Raw genomic sequence first — 27,786 nt, 5'->3', positions numbered from 1 at the left:
AAAGGATGCATTTTTTAACAGGACCTAGGTGTAAAGGTGCTCTGCGCGGGACGACGGGGCTCTGCCTCGGCTCGGCAGCCGCCCCTCGGCAGGAATTGGCTCCGACAAGAGAACAAGGCCGGGATCTTCTCTCCCATTTGCTGGAGCTAAGCCGCCGTTTGAACCGCCGCTCTAGTTCTTCCAACAAAAAGGCCGCTGCAGGCTGATGGCCGGCAGGGCGGCCGCGTGAAGAGCTGATGTTGTTTTGACACAATTAGACAGATTTCCCCCCCCCCCCCTCCTTTTCTTTCTGAGATTCTGCTAACAAATTGATTCTCTGGCGCTCTGCTCGTCTAAACCCCCCCCACCCCCCTCACAAATGTAAGAATTTAAGTTGTTTTATTTTCCGACAGCCGAGGGGGGTAAAACCCCTCCGTCCTCCAGAGATTTCCAGAACACTCCATCTATTCAGTTATACTAATTCAATTAAGGGAGGGGTTCAGGGTGGGGGGAATGGGGGGTGCTCATCACTAGGGCATTAGCTCTTCCCCAAGGCCAACCCCCCCACACGCCCCCTCCTTTCTCTCCTCCCAGTCAGTACATTCAATTAACTGCACTGGAAATAGGATGATCACCATGTAGAGGATGTCATTAAGGGAGCAGATTAGCGGCTTGGCTGGGAGCTGCTGCCAGCGCCGGCCGGGGCCGACCTGTTGTCTGACACCCATCCTGATTTCACCCCAGCGGGTCGGAAGCGGACTTGAAGAAGTCTTTTATTTAAAAATGATTTCGTGTTTGGCGGTAAAATAAATGACTTTTTTTCCGCCTCGTTGCATTTCACCGTTTTGGGGTTGCGAGTTGCATTGCCACGATCCCCTTGAACCACCGCCGCCACCAAACAACAGGCTGTAACCAAGGCAACGAGCGCTGCCTGGCCTCGGTCGGCCTTGGTTTGTGTTTGGATGCAGGCAACAGAGTGGATGCTGGCGGGGCTCTGGGGGCGGGGCTCAGTTCTCGGACAGGAAATGCGACCGTGTACCTGAGATGTGACCCTGGAAGTGGAGGTGGGGGGTGGGGGGGGGGGGGGGGGGGGGTTGGGGGGGGTTGTTTGGGAGAGGGACTCATCCACCTGCCCGCCTTAATGGAAAAGTCCTTTAAAATTTAAGAGCGCAGCCTGCCAGTAAACGCAGAACTGGACCATCTGGGCAAAGTTACAGACTCAGCTTGTTATCCATTATTCCCCTCGGGGGTGGGGGCGGGGTGGTGGTGGGGTGACATGCACACACACACACACACACACACACACACACACACACAGAAAAATGTTATTCCTCCTCACGACTCCTCCCTTCCTGCATCTACATGATCCATCAATGTCAGACAGCTCTAAATACGCCACCCTCAGGAGCCACTTGTCCAATCAGACTTTAATTAGACTGAAGCCTGGAGACTCGAAACCAGGCCAGTCCCAGAGTCCCCCTGCTGCAGGCGCACGCAGAGAACAGGAGGTGGAGCCTGTTTGTTTTTTGAGCCCAGTTGCTATTTGGCGAAATCAGGCTTTTACTCATTTAAATTTAATTCTTGAGAGCCTCTCGCCAGCACCGAGGACATGAAAGTCCCTCAAAGGAGCCGCTGGTTTGACAAACACAAATGCGTGTATACAAGATGGTAACATATACACACCAGTGCACCCCCTCCGCCCCACCATCTCATCCAAACCCTCCCTTCTACTTCCCATTGGGTGAGTCATACAGCTGGACCCTCAGCGGGCGACGCCAGAGAAGCTAAAGGCTAAAGCTAAAGCGTTGACTGGCGGCCCTGTTTGTTTATCCATGCTAAAAAAAAAACAAAAAAACTTGTGGCTCATCATCGTCTCAGATCTGGCTGACATGCGGCAAGGGGTAAACGCTCTTTGGGGGCCTCATTAGAAAATGATAAATATAATTAATATTTGAGAGCGTGTGTGCCCCCCCCCCCTCCCCCTCCCGCCTCCATCACTGGAGGATTGGCCTTTTGAACACAGGGATGGGTGAGGAGGAGAGGGTGGGGGCTGGGGGGGGGGGGGTGTTGCTGTTTGGGATGATGATGTCTTGGTATGCAGGCGTGAAGGTGCGTGTGCATGCGTGCGCGTGTCGAAGTTCCAAGGGGCTCGACTCACCTTGACATGGATGCGTTGACAGTGAGCGCAGTTGGGTAGGGGTGTCTAAAGCCCCCTGTTGTGATTGGATAAACAGGTTGACCTTGCCTGTGACGGGCGGGAAAAGAGAAGAAGAAAGGCGTAAAGGTAAAGGAAGAGAGGAAGGTAGCGCCTGGCGTCTCCCCCCCCCCTCCCTCCGCTCACCCCCCCACCGCTGGCCTCTTTATTCTCATTTGATCAGGACAAAAATCTGGGGGATTGCAGAGCGCAGATCAAAGGGGGAGGGGAGCGGGGGCGGGGGGGCTCTGAACAATTTGAATGCCACAAATCTTGATAGCGGTGGCTAATTAAATTTCATAACCCTTCGCTCTGTGTCGACTGAGCGGGGCCCCCGTTCCCTCCCCCCCCCCTCCCCGAGCTGGAACTAGGTGTTTTGTTGTGATAATTAAAGACGAAGCGCGGGTCCCTTTAATGGAGCCATCACGCTAATTGAGGTCTACACATTCAAAGACAAACAATAATGAATGTAAATTTATACCAAAAATAAAGTGCGGCAAATCAAAGGGCGCCACGGCTGCGGCTCAGGGCCTCTCGCGGTATTTAGATCGCGGTGAGAAAACATTAAATTAACAGAGCTTAATTTGTAGCCTTTTGTCATATTAACAAGTGTTGACAAGAGTTACCAGGGGAGGGAGCCCGTGCGGGATTGTGGGTAAAATATAGGCGGTCGCAGTTCATTGCTCTAATTGGACCAAACGGAGGAAATGCTAAACAGTCTACGGGCGCAGAGTGGCGGGCTGGGGGAGGGGGGAAGAGAGGATTGGGGGGGGGGGGGGGGGCTTGAAAAGTTCGACCCCCCAATTTTGACTTTTATAAGACAAAAAAAAAAGAAAAAAAAAAAGAGCCGAAACGGCAGCGACGCCTTTTCCATGTTTGATTCTTATTGTATTTCTTTATTCTCTCTGGAAAGGAAGACGGTCCTGCAGCAGACGCACACGCACAGGTAACAAGTGCAGTTTGTTCTCCGTGACGGCTCGACAATCCCTTTAATCATCACAACAGGTGGGCGTCGCCAGCTGTCGCAACGCCAGCCGCCGCAACGCCAGCCGCCAGTGTAAAACAGTGGAAGGGCCAATAATAGCAATGATAATAGGATGATAATAATAATGGTAATAAAAGAGGTTTGACTTACTGTGGTACTAACCATCCTAGCGGATGGGGGATCTGGCCGACCGTGCCAGGTGACAGCGGGTAATAAGGAGAAATATCTGGGGGATGCGGAGGCCTCGGAATTCCTGCAGTGGGGGAAAAAAGGAGGATGACAGGAAACAGGGAGGAGGTGGACGGACGGGATGATGACAGAGAGGGGGAGGGAGGGAGGGAGAGGGAGAGGGAGAGAGAGGGAGACAAAAACAAATCTTTGTTAGCGCTGAATTTGTTCTTTGTTGAGTTTTTCACATCTGAATGGGGCAGACATCACAGGAGTGCAGGTGGGGGGAGGGAGAGGGGGGAGAGGGGGAGGGGCGCGTTGCTCACATGTACACAGTGCTAAATCACACTTCCTGATCAAAGGCCTTTGAGGCGGCGGCGGCGGCGCAGTGTGTCGGAAGAGGCAGAGGGGAGAGAGGTGAGGAGGAAACACCAACACAACACCGCGTCGCGTTTGTCTCGCGATTCCGCTCTAATGATACAAAATGACGGAGGGTTTAGAAGCTAACAAAACACGACGATTGATTAAAGCCGCGCTCGCACGATCACAGAGCGGCTAATGCGGCGGGCGGTCGGCGGCCAGCCCGCAGGTTGATTCCGGTTGTGATGCGCCACTATGGCGAGTTCCATCCGCGGGGATGGAGCTGAAACTGCGAGCTTTTTTTGTTTTGTTTTTTTAAAAAAGAACGGCGGCGGCCGTTTAAAGGCCCATCAGCGAGTGACAACTGTACTCAGAGGCATTTTTACTGGGTCTTGTTTCGGTCTTGGACTGGACGGACTGGGGATTTTTGATCCAGACTGGTCAAAACTCAGCCCACATTGTAAAGACACGATAATAACAGAAAAGAGGAGAAGAGAAAAAGCTCTGTTTGTGACACAGCCAATCATTCCCAGTTCATTTATTTTCTAATTTTATGTAGCAAAGTTGTTTTTTTGAAAATGGTTCAAATATTTGGCAAAGCAGCAAAATGTTAAAGACAACGATTAAAAGACACATTGCTGAAAAGAGATGTTGCTGTTGGATTTAGGAGCAAACTTAAGTTTAATGAAGATACTGGTCATTTTTTTCTGTTTTGTTGTTACTTTTCTTTGATATATAAAGTCTTGGTCTCAATCTTGATACTCTCCAGTCTTGACAACGTCTTGGTCTCGGTCGGTGCGACCTCGACTACAACACTAACGGAGAGCAATGTACAGTGTGTATGTCAGTCCAGTTTCATTTGCACGTGGAGCAGAAGAAGGTGGATCCTACTCAGGGTTTCACCTTTTCTCCGTCTGCTCCTCGCGCCATCTCCACGCCGCCAAATCTCGCACAGGAATCGGCTTGAAATGGGATCTATCTCGCCGGCCTCCTTCGCCCAACGGTAAAAAAGCAGTGACGCACCACGGTAGACGGTGACAAAGACGTCCGATTGGAGGACCCCCCCCACCCCCCACCCCCCACGCCCCCTGCCTCAGTGACAGCTGACAGGCGGAGCGGCAGAGACGCCATGAAAGGGTCTCGCACACGAGCGGCTGTAAAAATAACTTTCTGGAAAACTTGAAACGGTGGTGGTGGTGGTGGCGGCGACGTGCTCTGGCACGTGCGCACACTCCATAGACCAGGGACCGTGGCGGGGGGGCTGTTCAGCTGATGAGCACACAGCTGTTTTTTCACGCCAAGACGGCTGATTTGGCGTCCGATCCGTCTGCCAGCAGCGGAATTTGGCCCGTTTTAGCGCTTCCACCCAAAGCCTGCGGCGGCTCATCCAGGTTATCCAGGAAGTGACTTTGAGATGAATTCTCTCACAGCGAGCCGACAATGTGTGTGTGTGTGTGTGTCTCTCCGAGCGGGGGGGGGGACCCTCCACTCCGTTAACAACGTTCCAACAAAGACAAAGTCTCTTAAAAAAAAAAAAAGTGGGGGGGGGGGGGGGGGGAGGTGCCTCCCCACATTTCCCTCCCAACCAACCACCCAGCGCTGAAGACCTAATATAGCTCATTAATTAATTAAACACTGAGCCCAATTAGGCAGCCCCATTAAGCACTACATTAAACAGCAGCTGCCACATTATTCCCCCTTTGTAAAGTCCATCATCATCATCATCATCATCGTCGTCATCATCATCATCAAGCAGCGCTATTACCTAAAACACTGACTGGCGGGAGGGGGAGAGCACGGAAATGACTCATCCAGCTGAGAGTGCATTAACCTGAAGAGGACGAGCTGAGTGATAGTTCACGGAAAAATCAAGTGGTGGGTCAAAATGTTTGCAGAAATGAAAATTATCTTCAAAAAAAAAAGAAAGGGAGGTCTGCCGAGTGGCTGATGGAGAGGCAGAATGCCAGCGCTCATTACTCGCTCCCGTTGTGGAGGATATCCACCAGAAAGGCACAGTTTTCTTCTTTTTTTTTTTTTTTACATCCACCTTATTCACGAAATTTCATCACAACATCTCAAAATAAAAATCTCCTTCCTGTCGTATTTTTTTCTCTTCTTGTGGCCCTAATCCTCTTTCGTAAAAAACACGTTACTGCCGTGAATGCTGTGTGCTTAGCGTGCTTTACCTTTAAGTGTGAAGCTGGATGTGGATTAACAGAGGAAATGTCAACTGTGGGCGAACTGTCCCTTTAAGAACTCCTTCCTCTTTTATTTTGTTGCCATGACCTCCAAAAACAGTTAGCTTATTTTTTTTCCAGAGCCGTGGCAAACACATCACGAGGGAACTTTTGTTGCCGAATTGTACGTTTCACCACGCAGTGCTTTATTATTTAGTTGATTTATTTTTGCTGTCGTCGTCCTGTTCTTCGCCGTCCAGCCAAACTGATCCGTGACACAGGAGGAGACAAGAGTCTCGCTCTGCCGCTAACATTCTCATAAACAAGCCCCCGCTTGTGTTGTATAACAGGCAAATAGATAGGAAACGCATCATCATCATCCTCTTCATCGCCATCTTATACAGTCGCTTCCCTGTCACAAAGCAGGCTGCTTACGTAAAGCGCCAGAGTCGGCTTTTTGCGGGAACACCTGTTCCGGAAACACGGGATTTGGATTGCGTTTTAATCTTGATCTGTTTTTACAAGGCTGTGTCTGCAGACAGACAGACGCCACGGAGACAAACACGCCGCTGAGTGTGTGCGCCGAAGCCGGTGGTGGCGGCGGCGGCGGAGGCATAATAAAACATTTACACACCCATCAGTGCAAAGGCTTGACGTGCCTTATCTGAGCGCTGCTTCCGTTGCTGCTTCAGCTCCGTTTTTCTTTTCTTTTCTTTTTTCTCTAAACGCCGCGTTCACAAGTTTCACCCGCGCGCCTTTTGAAACACATTTGGCAATTTCTGTCACCTGCTTTTTAAGGATGGAGTCATGTGATTGTTTTTTTTGTTTTTTTTATTAATAATAATAAAAATTAAAAAAAAAGGTAAACAAACTTTTACTCTTAATATTTTTTCTTACCTGTTTTGGGATCCACGTCTGTTTGTAGGTGAGGTGGGGGGTTCCCCGGTGTGAAGTGCTCATTGCTGTAGGTGATCAGAGGCGTGAGAGGGTGCACATGGTGAGGGTGCTGTACCACTGGAACCTTATTAGACTGAGAGGAAGAGAGGAACAGACAGAGGAGAGAGAGAGAGAAAAACAACAATATTAATATTGGGTCTTGGGGATTTTTTGGGCTCCCGCTCTGGAGGCTCTGGGCAGAGAGGAGCTATTGAATTCTGGGTACTCTGGAGGTGCCAAACCTCGGAGCCACAGCGAAAACAGTGTGGTTTTGTAATTAAAACCACTTCTGCGGTGTCACCCTGGAATTCACTAACACAATATAAGTGGCTTTGGGGGTTGCCAGTTCACATTTGGGCCTGATGTGTGATGAGGCCCCCCTCTTAACCACACTTGCAGCCCAGTAATCGATCATGTGTAAACCGCGAAAATCAAGGCAGCCCGTGTAAATCCACACTCATTAGCAGCGGCAGTCGGAGAGCGAGGCGCTCTCCCCCATCTCCTGCACCCCCCCGGGGGTCCCCGTCCGTGCCGGGTTTTTGGCTCGCATTGTAATGGAAGCGTTAGCGCCCGAGAGGAGGCGGGGCTGCAAATCCATTTCTGCATTTTTTTTGCCAAATTAGTTTTAGCTACGTAATCTTCTCTCAGTGCGTCAAAGTGGTGCAGGAACCCGTCTTTTTTTTTTTTTTTTTTTAGCGTGTGTGTGTGTGTGTGTGTGTGTGTGTGTGTGTGTGTGTGTGTGTGTGTGCATGTCTGTGTGTTTTCAATTACCCAAAGATTACAGTGGAGTTTGGGGGGTGGGTGAGGGGTGCTGCTGCCGAGGGCCCCAATGTGAAGCAGAGCTCAGCCTCTCTCATAAGGCGCGCGCACACACACACACACACACACACACACACACACACACACACACACACACACACACACACACGGTTCCCCCCATCCATGAGATAACCAGATTAGAGCCCTGCTGTAGATTAGACTGCAGGGGGAGGAGGAGGAGGAGGCCGCTCTCACTCTCGCCTCTTTAGCCACACATCCTTATCCTGCCCTCAGCAGTGCAAGAGGCAGCACTAATCAGGCTTATCATAACATGGACGATATATTGGCACTGTGTGTGTGTGTGTGTGTGTGTGTGTGTGTGTGTGTGTGTGTGTACATGCTTTCGTCTCATTAGTGTCTCTTTAATGGTCACAAGCAGAAAAACAAACACACTGTGAGGAAGGTCTTTGGTGATGTTTGGTGGCGACACCGGGATACTAAGATCTGTCCTGGCTCAACAATGAGCTTTAGAGGAAAGTCCACCCACAATGAAGTTTCACCCATTTTCTGATCCAGACAGCCGCTGCCCGGGGTTTCACAGAGGGGGAGAGATGTCGACCACTAGAAGGCGTTAACGCATCCACGTCGGCCTAAACTGAACGCTTCAGAAGGTTAGGGTGGCACCGAGCTACGCAGACGTGCTCCTGCCCTTTGGCAACTTGGCCACAGCAGGTATCCGTCGGGTGGAAGTCAGGGCCTTGAAAGTTTAAAGTAAAAAGTGAAAAGTTGAGCGAGCTGCCCTTGAAATACATTAAAATCATCCATATGTACGACCAAGGTACAAACCTGGGCCATCTAGAGAGCCCTCGGGTTCTGCAGTGGCAGAGTTAAAAAAAAAAAAAGAAAAAGGAGAAGGCGGGTTGGAGTTGGGGGGTGGGGGGGGGATTCCCCATTGCCGTGGTCCCAATGAAAGATTAATGAACCCCAGCAGAACTCCAGGGAGGCAGAGGGACTCTTGGGACTCATTCACAGCCCTGAGCTGAAAAGGCTATAGAGCAGAGAAGAAGAGAAGGGGCTGGCTCTGTGTGTGTGTGTGTGTGTGTGTGTGTGTGTGTATGTCGGCAGGGAGGCGGTAGGTGGATTCATGGGATTCATTAAAAAGCAGCGTAAACCTCCCCGTCGTCAACCAGCGCAGCTCCACATCTCCAGAGCTGCTGCTGCACATCCAGCAGAGGAACCAGAACAAAGTTGGAGGGAAACAACAACAACAACAACAGCAGCAGCAGCAGCAGCAGCAGCAGCAGCAGCAGCAGCAGCAAGGATGACGAGGACGGAAGACGGGACGGCCCGGGACCACATCACTCTCCCCCCTCCCCCCGGCTCCTCCCCCCTTTTGCCCCCTTGTCTAAATGATGTGAAAGAATGTCGCTGATTCTTCAGTCCTCCTGTGAGGAGGAGAGGAGGAAAAAAAGGCCATTTAAATGAGTTCCTTTGTCCAGGAACCCCGGGGCCACTGAGGGGCCAGTTGGGAACACCCATCCACTGGGTCCACATTTTGACAGCGGGTGTTGGAGAGGGTGTGTGTGTGTGTGTGTGTGTGTGTGTGTGTGTGTGTGGGGGGGGGGGGTGACAGGAATAGAGGGGAAGGGGGCCAGAGGCCAGTGGGTTTGAATGGCAGTCAGACGCTGTTGAGTCGTCTTTACCCATAAACCCCGGCGGCGGCGGCGGCAGCAAAGGGGGCAACGTGATGAGCTGCTGTTCAGTCTTTTTTTTTTTTTGGGGGGGGGGGGGACAAGTAAGAAGTTGATCCCATATTTGGAAGGTTCAGAGTAGCAATTAAGACAAAACCGACTTTTAAGAAGAAGAAGAAGAAGAAGATGATAACACAAGACAGCGACCCACAGCCTTCAGTCAAATAAGAGCCCAGTGTGTTGTTTCCTGCCTGTTTACGTCGGCATCACCGACCAATCACAGCCTACCGCTGACTTATAGCTGGTGGTTGCTGAAGGAAGGCGAGGGTTCCCCCTGCCTGAGCTGAGCTGGGCTGGGCTGGGCTGGGCTGGGCTGGGCTGACAGTGAGACGATACAACACCAGGACTCTGGGCGACTTGAGAGGCTTAATGCTGCACAAAAAGCCATCGGGGAAAAGAAAGAATATTTCCTGGCCAGGCTTCCCCGCTGACCTGCATCCCTCCCTCCCTCCCTCCCTCCCTCCCTCCATCCGTCATCACTACCGACAAATATGGAAGATTTTCAATTTTCAAGCAATGCATGAAAGAGACTATATATATACATATATATATATATATATATATATATATATATATATATATATATATATATATATATATATATAAATATATATATATATATGTTACAGAGAAAGATGTTTGCATTCAAAAGACCCTGCAGCAAAAAAAGAGAGAATCTCAGAGCAGAACTCTTGTGCCACACATCAATGAGCGGCGCACCGACTCTTCCCTCATCCAGGACACACACGGCGCCGACTCGCTGTGGAAGGCCGGCGCTGTGAAGAGCTGCAGCTACTTCAAGACGGCAGACACACAAACACAAACGACCACAGCCACCGCCAGCGGTCATTGTGGCTAATGTTGTCTCGGCTTGATTTATTCCGCTCCATTGTCCAATTCTATAAATATATACAGTATTTATATGCATACATTTTTTTTCTCACTTCCAGCTGTGAGGCCTGCACACTCAAAGGAAAATGAGTATATACACTTTCAAATTCTGTGTATTTTTTTTTAAGTGGCCTCCAATTTAGACACACATACACACAAAACCAAGTTAATTAATAAAGGAGCTGCGGCGCTCTTTGCTGAAATGTCTGCGTACGGCTGTGGGAAGTGGGACGGTTAAACTAGAGGAGGGGAGGGACGTTTGCATGGGGGAAGAAGAGAGGGGAAGAGATGAGACAGCAACAAGAGGACGGAGGGAGGGGAGGGAGGAGGCAATGGGCAGGCGAGGGAGGAGGTGAGGGAGGCGAGGGGGCCGGACAGGAAAAAGCTGTTGGCCCTGCATTTCCGGCCGGTGGCACCTGACAGGGGCCAATTGAAGGCCTAAATGTAAAGGTGGTGACCTGGCAGGGCCCAGCGGGGGGCGTCGGGGGGGTCTCCCACCCTCACTTTGTGTCATGATATGATGAGTTGTCACAACAGCTTGCGGGGCCACTAATGAGCTGCAGCGAGGCTGCGACCGGGTGGAGGTGGGGTGAGGGGTTGATGGATGGAGGTCCGCTCAGGCCCCCCAAATTCCAGAGCAAACAGAAAGGAAGGGAAGAAAAAAAAAAGGCTGAGAGAAAGAGCCCCCCTTCCCCCCCGGGGGGGGGGGGGGGGGGGGGGGGGCTCTCGCCGAGCGTGCAAGTGGCCCACAGGGGGCGATTTGCTGGGAAGGTCACCAGGACGCTGACACGCTTCAGCCACACACACGTCAACTCCGGGCATCGACTGATTGGATTGAGGGAGGCACGCGGCGCCCCCTCCTGGCTGCACACCCTCCGCGCTCACACACCCCGTTCAAAACTTCATCTGTTCACTCTGCTGCCGCGATGAGTCGGCAGCTTGATCGCGACACCGGAGCAAAAACACGAAGTGGGTCAGAGCCGCCGCTCCGGTTGCTCGTCGCCATTTACAAGTTTTCCCTTCTTTTTTTTCACCGCCTCTTATCTTTGATAGTCGGCACATCAAATGGAATGATGGAGGAGGACGAGTTCCGGTTCTCACCTCCTCCCACCCCTCACTCAAAACGTTCAAAACCCGGCGTGCAAAACGCAAAACAGCAGGAAGGAGGTAAGTGGGTGTTTTGGTGGAAGCGGGAAGACAAATCTCCTCTTAAGACGCACGTGACTTTCTCTCGTGTAAACAGCCGCTGGAGCTTCTGGCGGCACCTGAGGCCGAGCGAGGGCCTCGCCTGAGGAGGTGAAGCCAAGAGTCAGACACACTGGAGGTGCTTTTGAAATGCAATCAGCCCCCTCAGAATTCCGGCTGAAAGACGAGCAATTAGGAGCCTGAATGGGACGCCGGCGTCGACGGGAAAAAGGGGAGAAAAAAAAAGTGGAGGGGGGGGGGGGGGGGGGAGAGGAGAGGAGTCGGGGGGGCTCAGGAGTTAAAGTGTGAGCTTGTTGAAATCTTAGTTTTTCTTTTAGGCGTCACGGGGTGAGGACATGAGGCGTCTCACCGACGTTCTGTTGAGCCAATAAGGCTCGTCTGGAGGTGACGGGAAAGAAAACAAAACAAAACATTGTTTATTATTATCTTTTTTTTTTATCAAATCAATCTGCATGTATGTGTGCGTAAATTGGCACTGGCATGGACTCGGCGTGACGGAAATGCAGGAATTAAAAGGGGAAACGACCACCACTCTCTCTCTCTGTCTGTCTCCACACCAACAACCCTCCTCCCAAACCTGCCACACACACACACACACACACACACACACACACACACACACACACACACACACACACACACACACACACACACACACACACACACACACACACCCCACCATCCCCCCTCGCACTTCCACAGCAGCAGCAACCTGTCAGAGTGGAAGCAGGAAGCAGGAAGCAGGAAGCTGCTGCCTTGCTCAGCCAGCCGCTCAGCTGGAGGTGGCAGCATCTCCCCCTTCACCCCCACACTGCCCACCGGGGCTCCACCCCCTGCGGCCTGGGCCGGCTGGAGCTTAAGTGCACCGGGTCGTGACTCCGCCCCCTCTGCTTCACGTCTCCTCCTCCTTTGTCTGTTTGTCTGCCTCGTCGGCTTCTCCGGCCGCCGTTTTTGCGAGCGCATCGCCAAAGTTTTCTCTTATTTTCCGGTTTTAAATTTTTTCGCCGTCTCTGTGCACCTGCTGCTGCTGCAGCTGACTGACCCACCGCACTTTGACTTCAGATGGTCTCTGACTCCGGCCGTGTCGACACCAGGTTGCTGGTTCGAGGCCTGGTTTCGGTTACACACACACACACACACGCACACACACACACACACACACACACACACACACACACACCCCTGTGGTCTCCTCGTCTTCCTCCTCAGCCAAAGTTTTGATGCCGGGGACAAGAAGAACAAACAAAAGAAAAAAACGTGAGGAGGCCGAGAGTTGAGGAGAAATTTTCAGGATGGCAGTCGTCTCCCTACAAGCAATACTCAATAATGAAAAAAAAAACCAAAACATAACTAGATATATACATGCATGTATACATACATATACATATATATATACACACATATATACACATATATATATATATATATATATATATATATATATATATATAAATATATATATATATATATATATACATACATATATATATATATATATATATATATGTATATATATATATACATATATATATATATATACATATATATATATATATATACATACATATATATATATATATATGTATATATACACATGCATATATATATGTACACTCACATGCACACACAAAAATCCAGTATTACCACCAAATCCCTGCTGCACGATCGGTCTGTGTATATGCTGCTAGTGTGTGTGTGTGCGTGCGTGTGTGTGTGTGTGGGCTCTGCTGTGCCTCCAGGATGCCCAGAGACGAACTGGCAGCTTGAAAAGCAGCTTTGGCTACAAGGTGAAAAGCGAGGCGAGAGAATGGAGACAAAGAGGAGCAGGAGCAGGAGAGCGAGGGAGCGATGGAGAAAGGGAAGGAGAGGAACAAGACACAACAGCGGCAGCAGCAGCAGCAACAACAACAGCAAACACAACAACAGCGAGCACGCACACACGCACGCACACACACACACACACACATGCACAAAGGGAGGGCAGGCGCAGCAAAGTGCGGCCAACAGTCACTTTATCCTTGTGATGCCGCTGACAGTCGGCTTGTCTCACACACACACACACACGCACACACACACACACACAGAGCTCTGGAGGTGTTTGGGACACACACCTTTCGCCACACTTCTTTTTCCTCTAAACAATACCTGAGTAGAAAACAAACCCGCCCCCGCCCCCCCCTCCTCCCCCACCAACCTCGACTCCATTCAAGGTTCATGTGAACAAGGCCTGAACCCCCCCCCCGTGCCTCCCTCCCCTCACCCTCACCCTCCCCCGCCTCGTCTCTTCTCCCCATTCTCCTTTCTTTCTTTCTTTCTTTCTTTCTTTCCGCCTGCAACTATTTCACCTTCACACGGCCGACCGTTCCGAGCGGCAAAGTCAAACGAAAAGCAGCACGCTGCCGCTGCCGCCGTCGCAGCCGCTTCTCTCAACAGGCAAATTCCAGAGGTGGCTCGGCTCGCTGTGCAAAACCGTGCACGTTGCAGGGAAGTGTGGAGGGGAGAGAGGAGGAGGGTGGTGGGAGTGTGGGGGGGCTGCAACAATATTGTATCGGCCGCAACAATGAAACTAATTGTCACCGTGCTTTTTTTTTAATTGATCTAAGAGAAGATCAATTAGAGCAGATGATTAAACACACATATATATTTTTTGCATTTGTTGACATATTACAAAGAATAATAATAATAATGATTATTATTATTATTACAATTATCATTATTGTTATTTAAATGGCTGAAGGAAGAGGATTTTCCCCCAGGTGAATAATGTAGCAAAGGTGAAACATTTTTACAATCAGAACTAAAAGTGAAACCAGAGGCGGGAGAAACACAGAAAAAAAAAAATAACCCTAATTGGCCGACTGTTAAAACCACCTCAGGTTACATGAATATTTACTGCTAATATTAAAATTACCAAAAAAAAGAAGAAGAGAGAAATTAAATTTTTCATAACAGAATAAACTGTCTCTAAATGCGAGGATCATTTCTACGATTACGCTCCGCGAAATAACGAGACTTGTCAGCCTTTAATTTGCTTTCATGACCTCTGGAAAAAAAAAGAGCCCCACTAACGACCACGACAGATTAAATATTTATGGACTTTCTTTTTTCTTTTTTTTTACCCCCCGCTGCCCATCTTTGCACGGCCACACTTCATAAATATATACAATATATTCAATACAGTCCGATAATAATAATAATATTAATAATAATAATAAGCAAATGGAAAGGAGAGGAATAATCTCATTTGCAGGGGGATTAAAATAAAATAGAATGGGTAAAAGAATAAAAAAGGTATTAAAACAAAAATGAGCTCATGAAAGAATCATTAATTTTTCAAAGCTGTATGAAGGTATTTGAAAAGTTGGCAACAGAATCAAATGAGACTTTTCTTTCCTAAAACGGTTGCTCCTTTTTTCTGTCCTTTATTCCCTTTTTTCTGTCTTTTTTTCATTAAAAAAAAAAAAAAAAAAGAAACTTTCCTCTGGTGGTGGCGGGACGCTGCCCTTCCCCTCCGGCCTGCAGCAGGCAGTCCCGAGGCCCTCGGCGGCAAAACAAAGCCCTGGGAATGTCCTTTACACAGCTGGGACAATAGCGCCGGGGCTCCAGCCTGACAAGTAAAAGAGCCCCGACAAGGCGCCGGCTAATTGGCTTCCCTCCCTCCATTCAGCCGGCCCGCCACACTCCTGCCATCCCTCCTTTTGTCCCACGTGCGCTCTCTTAAGTAAACTGCCAGCTCGCCGGCCAGTGATGGACAGCTCCCAATCACCCCAATCACCCAGCGGCCACAATGGCATCAATGCAACAACACGAGAGCGCAGTGGGGGGGAGGGGGGTGGCGGTGGAGGGAGAGGGAGAGAGAGAGAGAGAGAGAGAGAGAGAGAGAGAGGAAAAAAAAAGAAATGGAGCGGAGCTCTCCAACTGTGAGAGTGACTCGCACGAGACTCAAAAGTGAAGGGGGTAGGGGGGGGAAATATGAATGGAAGGATAAAAACTTTCACAACACGAGCAAACACAACATCCCATGACCTTCCAGCCCTCTGCCGGCCGCTCGGGCAGCCATTAGTCTGAATAATGCAAGAAAAAGGCAAAGAGGAAAAAAAAGAAAGTTGAACTTCAAAGTCAGATTTTCATTTTTTATACATATTGTTTTTACCTCCTTCAGCACTAAAATAATTATTAGGCCAGTTTTGAACAAAAAATAAGGCATTTGATTTGAAAATCAGTAAACAGGTGTTCTAGAAAAATAAGTTTAACTGTCAAAATAAAATCTGGGTTTCTAAAAAAAAATAAAAATAAAAATCAACTGCGATTTAAAGGCAATAAGGCAGATAAAACACGCCATGGAAATCACTTCAATCACAACACGCAAAAACAAAGAGCAGTTCAATTTGCCTCTCCACGCACGAGAAACAACAATGCCACTTACAAGTGAGATTAAATATAATTGTGAGTTAATACGGACGACAGAAAACAAAAACACACCAAAAAAGCAACGAGCCATCACATCCAGCGTGAAGTCCCGGCGCAGCGCAGCCGCTGTCAGCCTGTCAGGACAAAGCAATCAAACGGCGCCTTTCATTATCCAAATTGTCAATCTGTCACTTAGCAACATAAGTGTTATAAATGGCCAAACGGAGCCCCGCGAAGAGAGGAAAAATAGCCGCGGCTAAACCCCGGCGAGGCGGGAGACGCGCGTCCAAATGAGGCGGCGGCGAGCGGCGGCGGCGGCCGCAATTAAAAGGTAGAAAAGTCTTACCATTTAAAAGAGCTGTATTAGTGATGCTGCTCGGCTCCTGGTTGAAACAAGCATGCTGGCACTCGTGGCAGCGCTCAGACTCCAAGCAGACTCCCACCACCATGTCAGCCACTAATCCACTGGGGGGCAGCACCTCGTCGACGGCAGCCCCCCTCGCTCGTGCCCGATGGCTTCAGCCGATAAGAGGAGAGTTTTGGCCGGAGGAGCCCCGGGTTCGGCCGGGACTCGGCCCGACTCTGGGGGTCCTGGAGCGGGTCGGCGGCGGCGAGCGGCGGGCGGCAGTGGCGGGCGGCAGCTTCCCTCTCTCTGGGCGCCGCTCACTGCATTCAAACAGGAGGCAGCGGCGGTGCTCTCCTCCACATCTGACCGGGACTCCCTCTTTCTCCCATCTTCATATAACCCCCCCGTCACAACCAGCTCCTTTTGTGTCCATCTCTTTCTTTCTTTTGATAAGTTGAAAGAACAACAACAAAAAAAAGAGGAGAAGAAGAAGAAGGGAAAACAGAAGGGAGGCTTTCACCGCGCCGCTCGCCGCGCATAAAGGTCGCTGGAGTGGCGTCTATAGGAGTTGCCCTAACTTGGCTAAACTCAAGCAGCGGGGTGTCTCTCGTCATGTCATTAATCCCCCCAAAACTAGCCACCGCTCCTTTCACCGCCAGTCACACCACATTAAACGCAAAATCACAAACACAAACGGCCGGGACCAGGGAGAGTGTGGCGGGGGAGAGAGTGGGAGCCAGGAAAAGGGGAGAGAAAAAGGCAACTGGGGGGAGGGAAAGACGGCGTTCCGATCGGGGGCAGAGGGACCGTCGACCCGGCCGTCCTGCCCGGCGACGGCCGCGCTGCTCTTTTTTGGTTTTGGTTTTTTTTATCATGCAAGAAATCATCACAATCATGATAAAACACCTGCCTGACAAAAGACATTTAACGGCAAAAAATCAACCCCGGATTGCAGTGCTGATGATTTTAGAATTTTTTTTTTTTTTTTAAAAAAACAAGCAGCAAAACTCTCCTCTGCCTGGAGCCTCTGAAGCCCCCCGGACCTCCCGAGTCAAACCCGCGCTAGCCGCACACAAAACAACAACCAGAAGGAAAAAAGAAACAACAACAAAAATACCAATAAATGGATCCGAGCCCTACGTGGCAGCGGCGGCAGCAGAGCTCTGGCACCGGAGAAAAAAATTCACGCCGGCCGACTGGTGGCTCGGAGGGAGGAAGCCCACTCTTAAAGCCGCGATCGGAGCATCCAGCAACACCACCGCTGTGAGGCTTTCAACCGCAGCGAGGAAAAAAGAGCACTATTGATCTTCAAATGGCAATAATTGAAAAGATCAAAACGATTAAAACGGAGGTAAAAAAAAAAAAATATGGAGAAATGCGCTGACTTACCATGTTGTGCTCCTCTTTTTTGTCCAAGGTTTGGTTTTTTTTGTTTAAGTGAAAAAAAAGAAAAGAAAAAGAAAAAAAATGAGTGGCGCTCAAAGCCGCAGCATCGGAGGTGTCAAATATTTGCAGCCGCCTCTTGATCGTATTACTTCCACAGTCCTGGTTTCCAATGCGTCTGAACTTTTTCCCTTTTCTCTTTTATTTTGTTTGTGCTACCTTGCCTTTTTCTCCCCCTGCTTAAGACTTTAAAAGCCTCCAGCGCAGCAAAGCAGCACAAATTATCTTGCCACCTTGCTCAGCTCTGATGCTTTGGCCGCTAACTTTGGAAGGCCCTTTACTACTGCATCAAAATTAGCATTGTCAAAGCAGTTAATGAATATTAATATTGTATTTGTCATTGGAGCTGGCCCATTGCTGAACTCCAAGTCATCCATCAGGGACAAGATTAAGCACACAATTATTTCTGACTGACAGGGACCAAATCTGGAGGATTTTTTTTTTTTTTCCTCCCCTCCAACAATTTAAAGAAAAAGACACAGCATCATCTTAAGGTACCTCCCACGAGACGAGGCCAGATTAATACACTTTTAATGAAGCCAGATTTGGTGGCGGAGAACGGCGAGAGCCTTGTACAAAAAGAGGAGCGGGATATAAAAAAAAATGATTTAAAGAAAGAGAGAAAATTTACCATTTTATTAAAGATTTAAAATCCCAAATTACGACTGGCAGATTTCAGTTCAATCCAAGAACCGCTGTTTTTTTTCTTTTGATGAATGAATCTATTCTCCTTCATTTCCTTTTATTCCAATTCTTTTTTTTTTTTTTTTTTACAAGATCTTAATTTGATATATTTAATTTCTAACCTTCTGAGAAGAACTCTAAAAATTAAGATGAAATAAAAAAAAATGCTGCACCGAGAACAAAGATGCCACGATATTTAAGATGAAACGTCGGTCTAATAAAAAAAAGAAAGAAAGAAAAAAGAAGAAGGAGAAGAAGAAGAAGGAGAAGCCCCCGGACCTCCGGCGCTCTCGGCAGAGCCCAGCGGAGCTGTGAGGACCACACAGGCTGCCTCCTCCATCAGAGCAGCCGCTGCATCCCGGAGCTCCGCACCGCACTTGGCTGCACTGAGCCGCAGCGCAACGCGCCACAAACACACCGCAGCAAAGAGCCTCACCAGCAACGCCTCCATCAAACACGGCTCAACGCACAATTTGCCCAAACCTCCAGCAAACATTTTCATTTTTTTTTTAATATTATTATTTAATATCAATATACATTTTTTCAGTTAATTCTGTTTAAAAAAAAAAAGATGCAAGATTTTTACCATGCCAAACATTTCTGTGTAACTAAATAAATGTATGAATGGAGAAGATGAAATGCCTTCTTCTTCTCTCATCCAACCTTTTCTGGTTATGCACATTTTATCCTTTCCTTAGGAAGCCCAGACTTCCTTATTCATTTGCCGGCATAATTTAACAGAACGAGTCATTCAAGTGAAGCATTTTTCACCTTTTTCTCCACAATTTATCAGATTTCTCCGTCCCTTTTATAAAACGATTTCTTGAATGCCCAAACGCCAAAAAAAAAAGAGAAGAAATCATATTTAGGTCAGATTTACCAGCGTTTTCTTCTCGAGACGTCTCGAGGAGTGAAATAAAACAACAGCAGGTTGCGGGTCGCGGGGAAAAAGAAAACACGGGGCAGATGTGGGGCAGCAGCAGAAGCGCCGGCGGCCGGCCGGCCGGCCGGACGAGAGCACCGGGGTCACGCTGTGCCCTGCCGACCACCCTGCCGGCTCCCTAATACCATTAGCAACCCTTAGATGAACATTCTAAATTGGGCTTTTGTTCTGCCGGTGCCGATCCGGGCCTCGCCGGTGCCGCCGAACCCGGCACAGATGGCGCTAAGTTTTTGTGAAGAATGAACGGCGGCGGCGATAAAGAAAAGCGCTCCGCCCTCCCGACGGCGACCCGCCACTCCGGGATTTTCTTTATTTTATTGTCTGCATTTAAATTCATATTTTAAAAAGCTTAAAATGTCTCCGGCTATAAACTAATTTCACAAAAGAGGTGCCCTCATTTGCACGGCTGCAAATCCAATCTGATTTCAATTGAAATGTAGAAATTTGTATTTTAATTTTAATTTATTTTTAATGGGTTCTCAACTGTTTATTTGATTTGATTTAATTCGACAGAAAACAGAAATATCATACAATTATAAAGCACAGGTAGATTTTCCCCCCCAAAATTATAAGATCATTATAAGAATTTTCTCTCACTCAGGAAAATTTTTGGACAACTAATATAATTCTGTTGCAAATTTTGGAAAATTAGGAAGAAAGTGGAGTGAAAATTAAAGGGCAGCTCTGTATTGTGAAGGGTTTTTTAAATATTCAAACAACCTCAACGGGATGCCGTAAAATACACTTTAATTAATCAGATGATGCTTTAATTGTTGGGATGCCGATTGTGTTTGCACACTGAAAAAGAGAGAGAGAGGGAGGGAGAGAGAGGGGAAAAAAAACTGGGAGCGAACGCAGAATCCCGTCGCGTCTTAATTTGAGCCGAGAGCCTCGAACGGGTCCAGCGGAGGTGAGGAGGGGAGACGGGGGAGACGGGGGAGACGGGGGAGACGGGGGAGACGGCAGCTCCGAGGCCCAGCGTGATCAAATCAGTGCCGCTATCAAATTAACTCCCCGACTTTGAAACTTATTGATCTGCTATTAAGACAGCAGTGAACTTGATGAGGTGAGTGCTGTAGGTGACTCGGCCACTTCAAAGTCGGTTCGCGGCAGCCGCGTAAAAAAAAAAAAAAAAAGAAGAAAAAAAAAAGGCCACTTTGATCCGTCGCGCCGCTCCCCGGATCTGGAGAGGGACGCTTCACAACCAGCACCCCCAATCTTCCCCGGCTCCCCGAGGCCCGGCTCCCGAGGCCCGGCTCCCCTGGCCCGGCCCTGCACGCCACCCAGAGCCCAGTCACGCACCACGGCGGCCTCACTCCTGCTTTTCAGGGAGCAAAACGCATTCGAGATTCGCTCCGGAAAAAAGCGACGACGACAACGACAACAGAACCCAGCACGCCGACACACAAAAGGGGTAAAAAAAAAAAAAGAAAAAAAGAGGCTGCAATGTGTTGTTGTTGCAAACAGCTCCGATGCAAAAACGTATTCTGGCATTTAAATCCGCCGCTGATAAGACGGAGGATCCTTCATGCCAAATACGCCATGTAATAAGGTCGGCGATGAGAGAGACAATGCATGCTGGGAGATAGCGCTGCTATTGTGTGTCTGTGTGAGTGTGTGTGTGTGTGCGTGTGGACTACACCCCCCTCCACGCCCCCTCCCTCCACCCCCTCTTTGCTTAAGGCAACTCTTCCCTCTACATTAAATGCTATGCGCTGCCAATCACACCTGCCTGCCTGCCTTTCTCTCGCTCTCCCTCCCTCTCTCCTTTTTTTTTCACTTTGTGCCACTGGGTGGAGGTAGTAGTTAATGTTTCCCACATGCGCCACCACCGCATCATCCCCTTCAACAGAGAGGAGCAGACACAAAACACAGGCAGGGCCACGGAAACACGTCCCTCCGCCAGTTAAAGCCATTATCGGACAAACCGGAGGGGAAGATTAAAAAAAAAAGACAAGAGGAAGAAAGAAAAGGGAAAAGGAAAAGAAGCGGGGAGGGGAGGGGAAGAGAAAACAAAACAAACTCCATCATTTCCGCTTCAGTTTTTGCGGGGAGGGGACGAGGCAGCGAGGGAGGAAGCTGGGCTCCGTCCTCCGCTGAGCCGCTAACTTAGCGGGACGGAGCAAAATAAATATTAACGGCCAAATTAATCATCGGCAGGGACGGTGTTTGCACTCAGGCTCCAGCGCTCGCAGCCGGGTGTGTGTGTGTGTGTGTGTGTGTGTTGACTTGGAGTGCCAGGGCTAAGCTGCATCTGTTTAATTAAGAGGGGTAAAGCAGATGACAAATGCGAGACAGTTCAACATTTAATGCCGTGCTTATCTTCCCCCTCTCCCCCCCCTCCCTCCATTTATTTATTTAGCGGGGAGCAGCGGGTGTGTGTGTGTGTGTGTGTGTGTGTGTGTGTGCGTGTGTGTGTGTGGGGGGGGGGGGGTGGAGTGTGGGTGGCATTTAGGAGTGATGCACGGCGGCGGAATCGGAACGCCATGCGGCCCCGTGACAAGTCAGCGGCGGCGGCGCTGCTGCGTTCAGCCCATTTCCTGACAATTGTTTTGACATTTTGCAACATAATTCTGTTTGATGACAAAGAGAGGGATTACGGCACAAATCAAATAAAGGCAAACACACCTTCTGATGCACAGCTGCGGAAAAAGAAAAAGGCAAAAAAAAAAAACGCAACCGAGCAAATAAAAAAGGAACAGAGCTTCAACGTAAATGACACAGTGTCACTCAATTATGAATCGCTTCTTTTTTATTTTGTTTTATTTATTTAATTTATTCTGTCCCTTTTTTTTTTTTTTTTTTTAAGCAACCTTCCCTCCAAAATCGTCAAAATAAAGCGCGCAATTAAAAACGCGGCGGCATCAAAGGGCGCCGCTCTGCCTCGTCCCACCTGACAGCACTTTATTAAATATTCCACCACCACCTCCTCCTCCTCCTCCTCCTCCTCCTCCTCCTCCTCCAGAATGATCTTCATTGTATATCTGGTGCCGATGCACAACACTGCCTAGAGTCAATGTCAAATCCCAACTCCAACAGTCCCGCGAAAAAAAGAAAAAGAGAAAAGGAGCGGTGTGTGTGTGTGTGTGTGTGTGTGTGGGGGGGGGGGGGGTAGAGAACGAACGGCGCCCGCGGCGCACAAATCCCTTTAGTCAACCCGCTCGCGATATATCAGCCAAAGTTATCGCTTCCAATGTGACAATGTTAAAATGGAAAACAAGGAGAGGAAGAAAAAAATACATTTTTACACACACACACACACACACACACACACACACACACACACACGAGCACCAACGCATAAATAGAGAGGGAGGGGAAAAGGGGGGAGAGAAACGGGTGGCAGGAGTCGAGGAGCAAAGAAGCAAAAAAAGCAAAAAAAAAAGAGGGAGAAAAAAGGGGAAGAGGAGGAGAAGGAGGAGGAGGCAGCGGTGGAGGAGGGAAGAAAAAAAAAAAGAGCCCCGTGCCACGAGCATATATAAGAGAAACCTTCACCAATTAGTGTGGAGAAACGGGAGAGGGAGCGGCGGTGGTGGCGGCGGCGGCTCTTTGAGAGGCGAGGCCTGGCGGCGGAGCTGTCATGTCGGCTGGATTGATCAACAGGCCCCACATTTCTAATGGCATGTTGTCATGAAGCTGCAGCCACGGGGAGCCACCTGCCTCGGTCCTCGCACCGCTGCCTGCACCGTGCACGTCTGTGTGTGTGTGTGTGTGTGAGAGAGAGAGAGAGAGAGAGAGAGAGAGAGAGAGAGAGAGAGAGAGAGAGAGAGAGAGAGAGAGAGAGAGCACTGCAGCAGCCATGCTATCCTCCGTCGCCTGTACGTCTTTTTCTTTGCTAATAATTTAAAACCCAGGCCCGGGATTCTCCTCCCACTCTCTGGCAGCCAACACCTTCCCTGGCGCCTCCAGGTGGGGGAAAAAATAAAAAAAAAGAAAACGGCCGGAGGAGGCCGGAGGATTCAAAACTGCAGCAGGAGAAAATGAAAATATGGAAGGCGGGGGGCAAAAAACAATAAACAAAACAAATAAAAATCGTTTTTGGTGCCAAATTTAAAAAGGAACAAACCTAAAAAAAAAAATTTAAAAAAAATGTTGAAAATCACGAAAAAGCAAGAAGTGCGATGATTACTATTTTGCTTTAATCAATTTTGTTTCCTCGACGTGAGATCCTCCAGCCGTCTGGCGAACGACTTCCCCCGACCGCGGCGCCGCGAACGGCAAATTTCGCGGATGAAACCGGCGGCCCCGGTTGCCGTCTGAAAAGCATCGCTTTTGATTACGGCTCATTTTCTCTTGGTGGAAAAAAAGCTCGCGAATAATCAGCAGACAATGACAACTCGCACCGTGAAATGTCGCTCGTTGGAAGGATGAGGAGCAGCAATCAAAAAAAAGAAACAAACAAAAAAACACAACACCAAGGAAATGGCTTTACGAGAAAAGGGGAACGGAGGAAAAAACAAACGTTACCCTCATATTTTTTTTCTTCCCCCTTGTTTTCCCCCCCCGTCGGTTCGCAGCGACAAAAAGCTGACGGACGGACGAACGCTGGGCAGGCAGCCTGGGCCAACAATAAAAAAGTCAAATAAAAGTTACGGAACAGGAGAGTTGAAGGTGGCGGCGGTCGGCCACTCGGAGTGCGTGTCACGTACAGTTAACCTTTTTATCGGGCGCGCCTGTGGTCTCATCAGTCGATGGAATTCTTTGCCCGCGGCGGCGGCTTAGCCGAGGGACACCGACCAATAGAAAAAATATTTCATTGTGTTAGCATTTCAAATGGCGAGCGGTGAGAGGAGGGCGTTCGGACGGAGGGCGGGGGGGGAAGCAGGGCGTGGGGGGGGGGGGGGGGGGCGCTTGGGGGGGAAGAAGCGCTAACCGATCGTTGCCAGCGGAATTAATTGCCTATTCTGAGAATAATGTCCCTTATCCGCCATTCTCGGAGGGCCGGGCGGCGAGCAGAGGCCACTTTTTCTTTTTTTTTTTCTTTTGGCGTCTTCAAAAAGAAGAGCGCTTTGGGGTTCTGGCCGCATTAGGGGTTTTAGCTCGGCCCGCGAAAATAATCAGGAGCGCTGAAGCAAACGCGGTTAATCTGCGGCCCAATTAAAAAGCGCTAAAAAAAAATAATAATAATTTTAAAAAAATGTAAAAACCTGGTCGCACCTCGCTCGAACAAAAAAGAATGAAGCAAAAAATGGTCAAAAAAATCATTAAGAAACAAAACATTCGACCATATTTTGATGGTGCGTGTGTGGATTTTTTTTTCCCCCCAATTAATAATAGGCGAGGATTCATTCGTAAAGTGGCGAACAAATAATTTTGCGGCGGCTGAAGTGCGGCTCGCCGCTCGATAAATGGCTCAAGATGGCGCCGCCCCGGTGGCGCCTCCGTCCCGCTTTTCTTTAAGGGGATTTACGTTCAGGCTCCGTTACACATTGGCCAAGCATATGCAATGACCCCAACGGTTATCGGTGCATCTTTTAGCCGCGACTTAATCTAACCTCCTTAAAGCCGAGCGGCTTTTCAGACTCAAAGCGGCATTAAGAATGAGCATTGTCGGCCCGGCGAGAAGGAGCCTGTGGAAAAACAGCTGCTTGTGTTGCTGCAGTCCAATCAGCGGCCAAACAAACCCCCCCCCCCTCCGAGCCCGACCCACAAGAACAGCGGGGACAAACTGGGATTTCGCCCTGTTTCTTTTTGGGGTTTATTTTTCCACCCCTCTTCCCCCTTCTCTTTTCGGGGGGGCGGAGGGGTCCGTCCCAAATGTTCCTTCCCCACCGCCGTATCGACCGACCTGCTCTCGGCCGCTCCTCCTCCTCCTCCTCCTCCTCCTCCTCCTCTTCCTCCTCCTGCGAGGTGTCCATTTCATCCCTCGGCAGATGGACGGGCGAATTCGCAGCGGTCCCCCATTACACGCCTCTCCGCCGCCTCATTGTGGATTCAGTCGACGAAGTCAATCTTATTAACTTCCGCGCCGGTTCACATATGACATTTTCTTCAATTTTCTCGCCGACATCAAAAACATCAATTAGCGACTCGAAAATGGGAAGGAGCGAATGACGGAGGCCGATAACGCCGGCTTATTTGAAGCCGGGGGTAAATCTATTCTCCGGTTTTGAATGTGTTCATTACAATTGCGCTTTCAAAGAGGACCTCCAAATAGCAAAGAAATTAAATTTATCTCCGAGAAATGTCCAGAAATTGTTTTTCCCCCGCCTCCCTTTCTTTTCTTTTTCTTTTTTTTTTTTTCAAAATCCGCCGTCTATCTCTCGGCCGCAGTGAATGACACAAAGCATTGTGGGCCTACATTTTCTTTTTCTCATTAGAATAGATCACAACTCCCACAGAAGTCGAAACCCTATATTGTAAAGCCGGCCACAGCCCGTAACAATCATTCTGTGAAGGGAGGCGACCAATCTTTTAGCGGGGCGCGATAACGCGGCCCGACGGTGACCCGCGGGTTCATCAAAAATACACAACAATGTGTCTGTCACGTAAATCTTTTTTTTTTTTTTTTTCTTTCAGTAGTGAATGTCAGATTGAGGAAATAATAATAATGATTACAACAATAATAATGATAATAATAATAATGGGGAAAACGTCCAATTATTTTCTATGTTGACATTTATCAAGCACAAATTAAAGTATTTTTTTGAAGATTTAACCCAGTCAATATACACACAGAGTTTTCCGTTGAAAATATAATTTCAATACGTCGGTCATCTTGAGATGATGTCTTAAAAATGTAACGTTAATTGAATTTATGCTTTAAGAAATATAGTCAAATTCATAATTGCAACGAAAACAATTGCACATTGGGGTTCTTTATTCATATATGTAATTCTTAGAAAATATGGAATTTATCCATCGGGTATTAAAAAATATTTATATTCTTCTACAATGCGTACAATTTTTGAGAAAGGAAAAAAATTAAAATGAAATTTCTAAATACATAAAATATTCTGCCAATTTCAAAAAAAATTTGCGCCTTTTTTTATGTCATCATTGTATTTGATGATCCCCCCCCCCCCCCCCCTCTCCTCACTCCAGTTTCAACCTCCAGTCTCATTGATCACTTCCTGCCACGGCTTCACGTCGCGGCCGCGTCAAAAAGTGAAACACAAACCGTCACGTCAAAACGCGAAAGAGCCTCAACTCTGGCGACTCGCCGGCCTCCCTCCACCGGGCGGCGTGTAACCCGATCGGCCCCCGTAAGGCCGTAACCTTTAAGTAAAAGAGCTGTGGGGTTTTTTTTTCCGCCGACAGCATCCAAACGCCGGGCGGCTTCCTCGTGCTTGAGTTACGTCTCGACGGGGGCCGATCGCGTTCCTCCGGCCCATTGATTTCTGATCTTTTGACGTTGTTCGCCCGCTTTTTTTTATTTGCTCGCCCGTCTTTAATTCCATGTCACGAAAGACACAAACGTCCAAACAAGCGACGTGTCCGGTATCTACGATCTGTCAGCCAGCGGCCGTCTTCCCGGCACCGCGCCGCCTTTGCCGGCTCTGATGCCGTGCCGAGAAGCGGCGGGGATGAAAATATCGCTCTTTATAATGGAGGATAATCAGATTTCGGATGCCTCGCTTTGCCTCCCGGCGAAAAAAAAGGAGAAAAGAGGAGGGGAGGGGGGGGGGGGGGGGGGGGGGGGGGGGGGGGGGCTAAGATTGAAGCGCAAGGGGTTAAAGCAACAGGGCTGTAACCAATACACTGCCGGGTCACTGGCGCCGTGACCTCAGGAGGGGGGGGATAAGGGAGCGGGGGGTGGAATCAGTGAGCCGAGTGGAAACAGGTCAATCAAAATCCAACTAAGAAAAACAGAATTATATGGGCCTACTTTCTGCTGCGGCTGGTTGGCGGATGGGAAGGAGGCGGCGCGGCGATACGGCTGGAAGAGACGCAGCGGCGATCAGTTCCATTAGACGGTGGGGAATTCTTCATCATCATCATCATCATCGTCATCATCATCACCCTCCCCCCGCCCCCCCATCATAGCCGAGGCCTCAGATTAGATCGCCGTGGAGGCACTCAAATGGTGCGTTTTTCTCTCTGTAATTATTTTGATGCAGATGACAGAGATTGTTTTGGTTTTGTTTTCCCCGCGGGCGGGCGAAGAGAGAGAAGCGAAGTGTGTGTGTGTGTGTGTGTCCGTGCGTGTGCGCGCGCGTGCTGAATGGATGCTACTCTCGACGCCATTAACCAATTAGACGGCTTCAACAAAGGACGGAAAAAATAATGTTGTTTGTGAAGTTATGGGGGGGAAAAAAGATACTAAAGGCAGAGACGGCAGGTGCAATTACGGCTTGTAACCACCAATCGTGTTCTTGCGGCGCGAAACAAAGAAATGGACTTTCAATGAGTGGAAAAAAAATAAATAAAAGGAATTGACGCTAAACCGGCTAAGCGGCTAACTAGCAGCAGCAGCTCCGGCGGCGTCCGGGCCGCTAATGAAGCAAACCCCCTTTGGGTGAAGGAGGAACGTTTTCCACCCACCGCCGTGAAGACAATGCCCTTGAACCAGGCTGCGGTGACCTTGACCAGGGGCGGGGGTTCAGTCTCGGTC

General features: G+C 49.0%; 1 protein-coding gene across 17 annotated transcripts in view; it reads right to left on the bottom strand.

Annotated features, from left to right (window-relative positions):
- tcf7l2 (transcription factor 7 like 2) overlaps positions 1-27,786 on the bottom strand; it is a 63,290-nt gene that overhangs the window by 13,945 nt on the left and 21,559 nt on the right. For 15 of the 17 annotated variants that reach the window (XM_076050648.1, XM_076050636.1, XM_076050637.1 and 12 more), the window contains 3 exons: positions 6,761-6,893; positions 3,309-3,411; positions 2,138-2,224 (listed from right to left, as the gene is read on the bottom strand). In XM_076050648.1, coding sequence (XP_075906763.1) covers positions 2,138-2,224; positions 3,309-3,411; positions 6,761-6,893 — 323 coding nt within the window. Of the gene's footprint in view, positions 1-2,137; positions 2,225-3,308; positions 3,412-6,760; positions 6,894-16,162; positions 16,535-17,551; positions 17,854-27,786 lie in introns of those variants that run through there. The other 2 variants (XM_076050652.1, XM_076050651.1) reach the window with 2 other exon arrangements.

The sequence above is a fragment of the Nelusetta ayraudi genome, unplaced genomic scaffold, assembly GCF_046127955.1.
Source record: "Nelusetta ayraudi isolate G7.1 ecotype Tasmania unplaced genomic scaffold, CSIRO-AGI_Nayr_v1 ptg000128l, whole genome shotgun sequence".
In the NCBI taxonomy this organism is placed as follows: Eukaryota; Metazoa; Chordata; class Actinopteri; order Tetraodontiformes; family Monacanthidae; genus Nelusetta; species Nelusetta ayraudi.
Note: the sequence above shows the minus strand (reverse complement) of the source record. Positions and strands in the feature narration are given on the sequence as shown.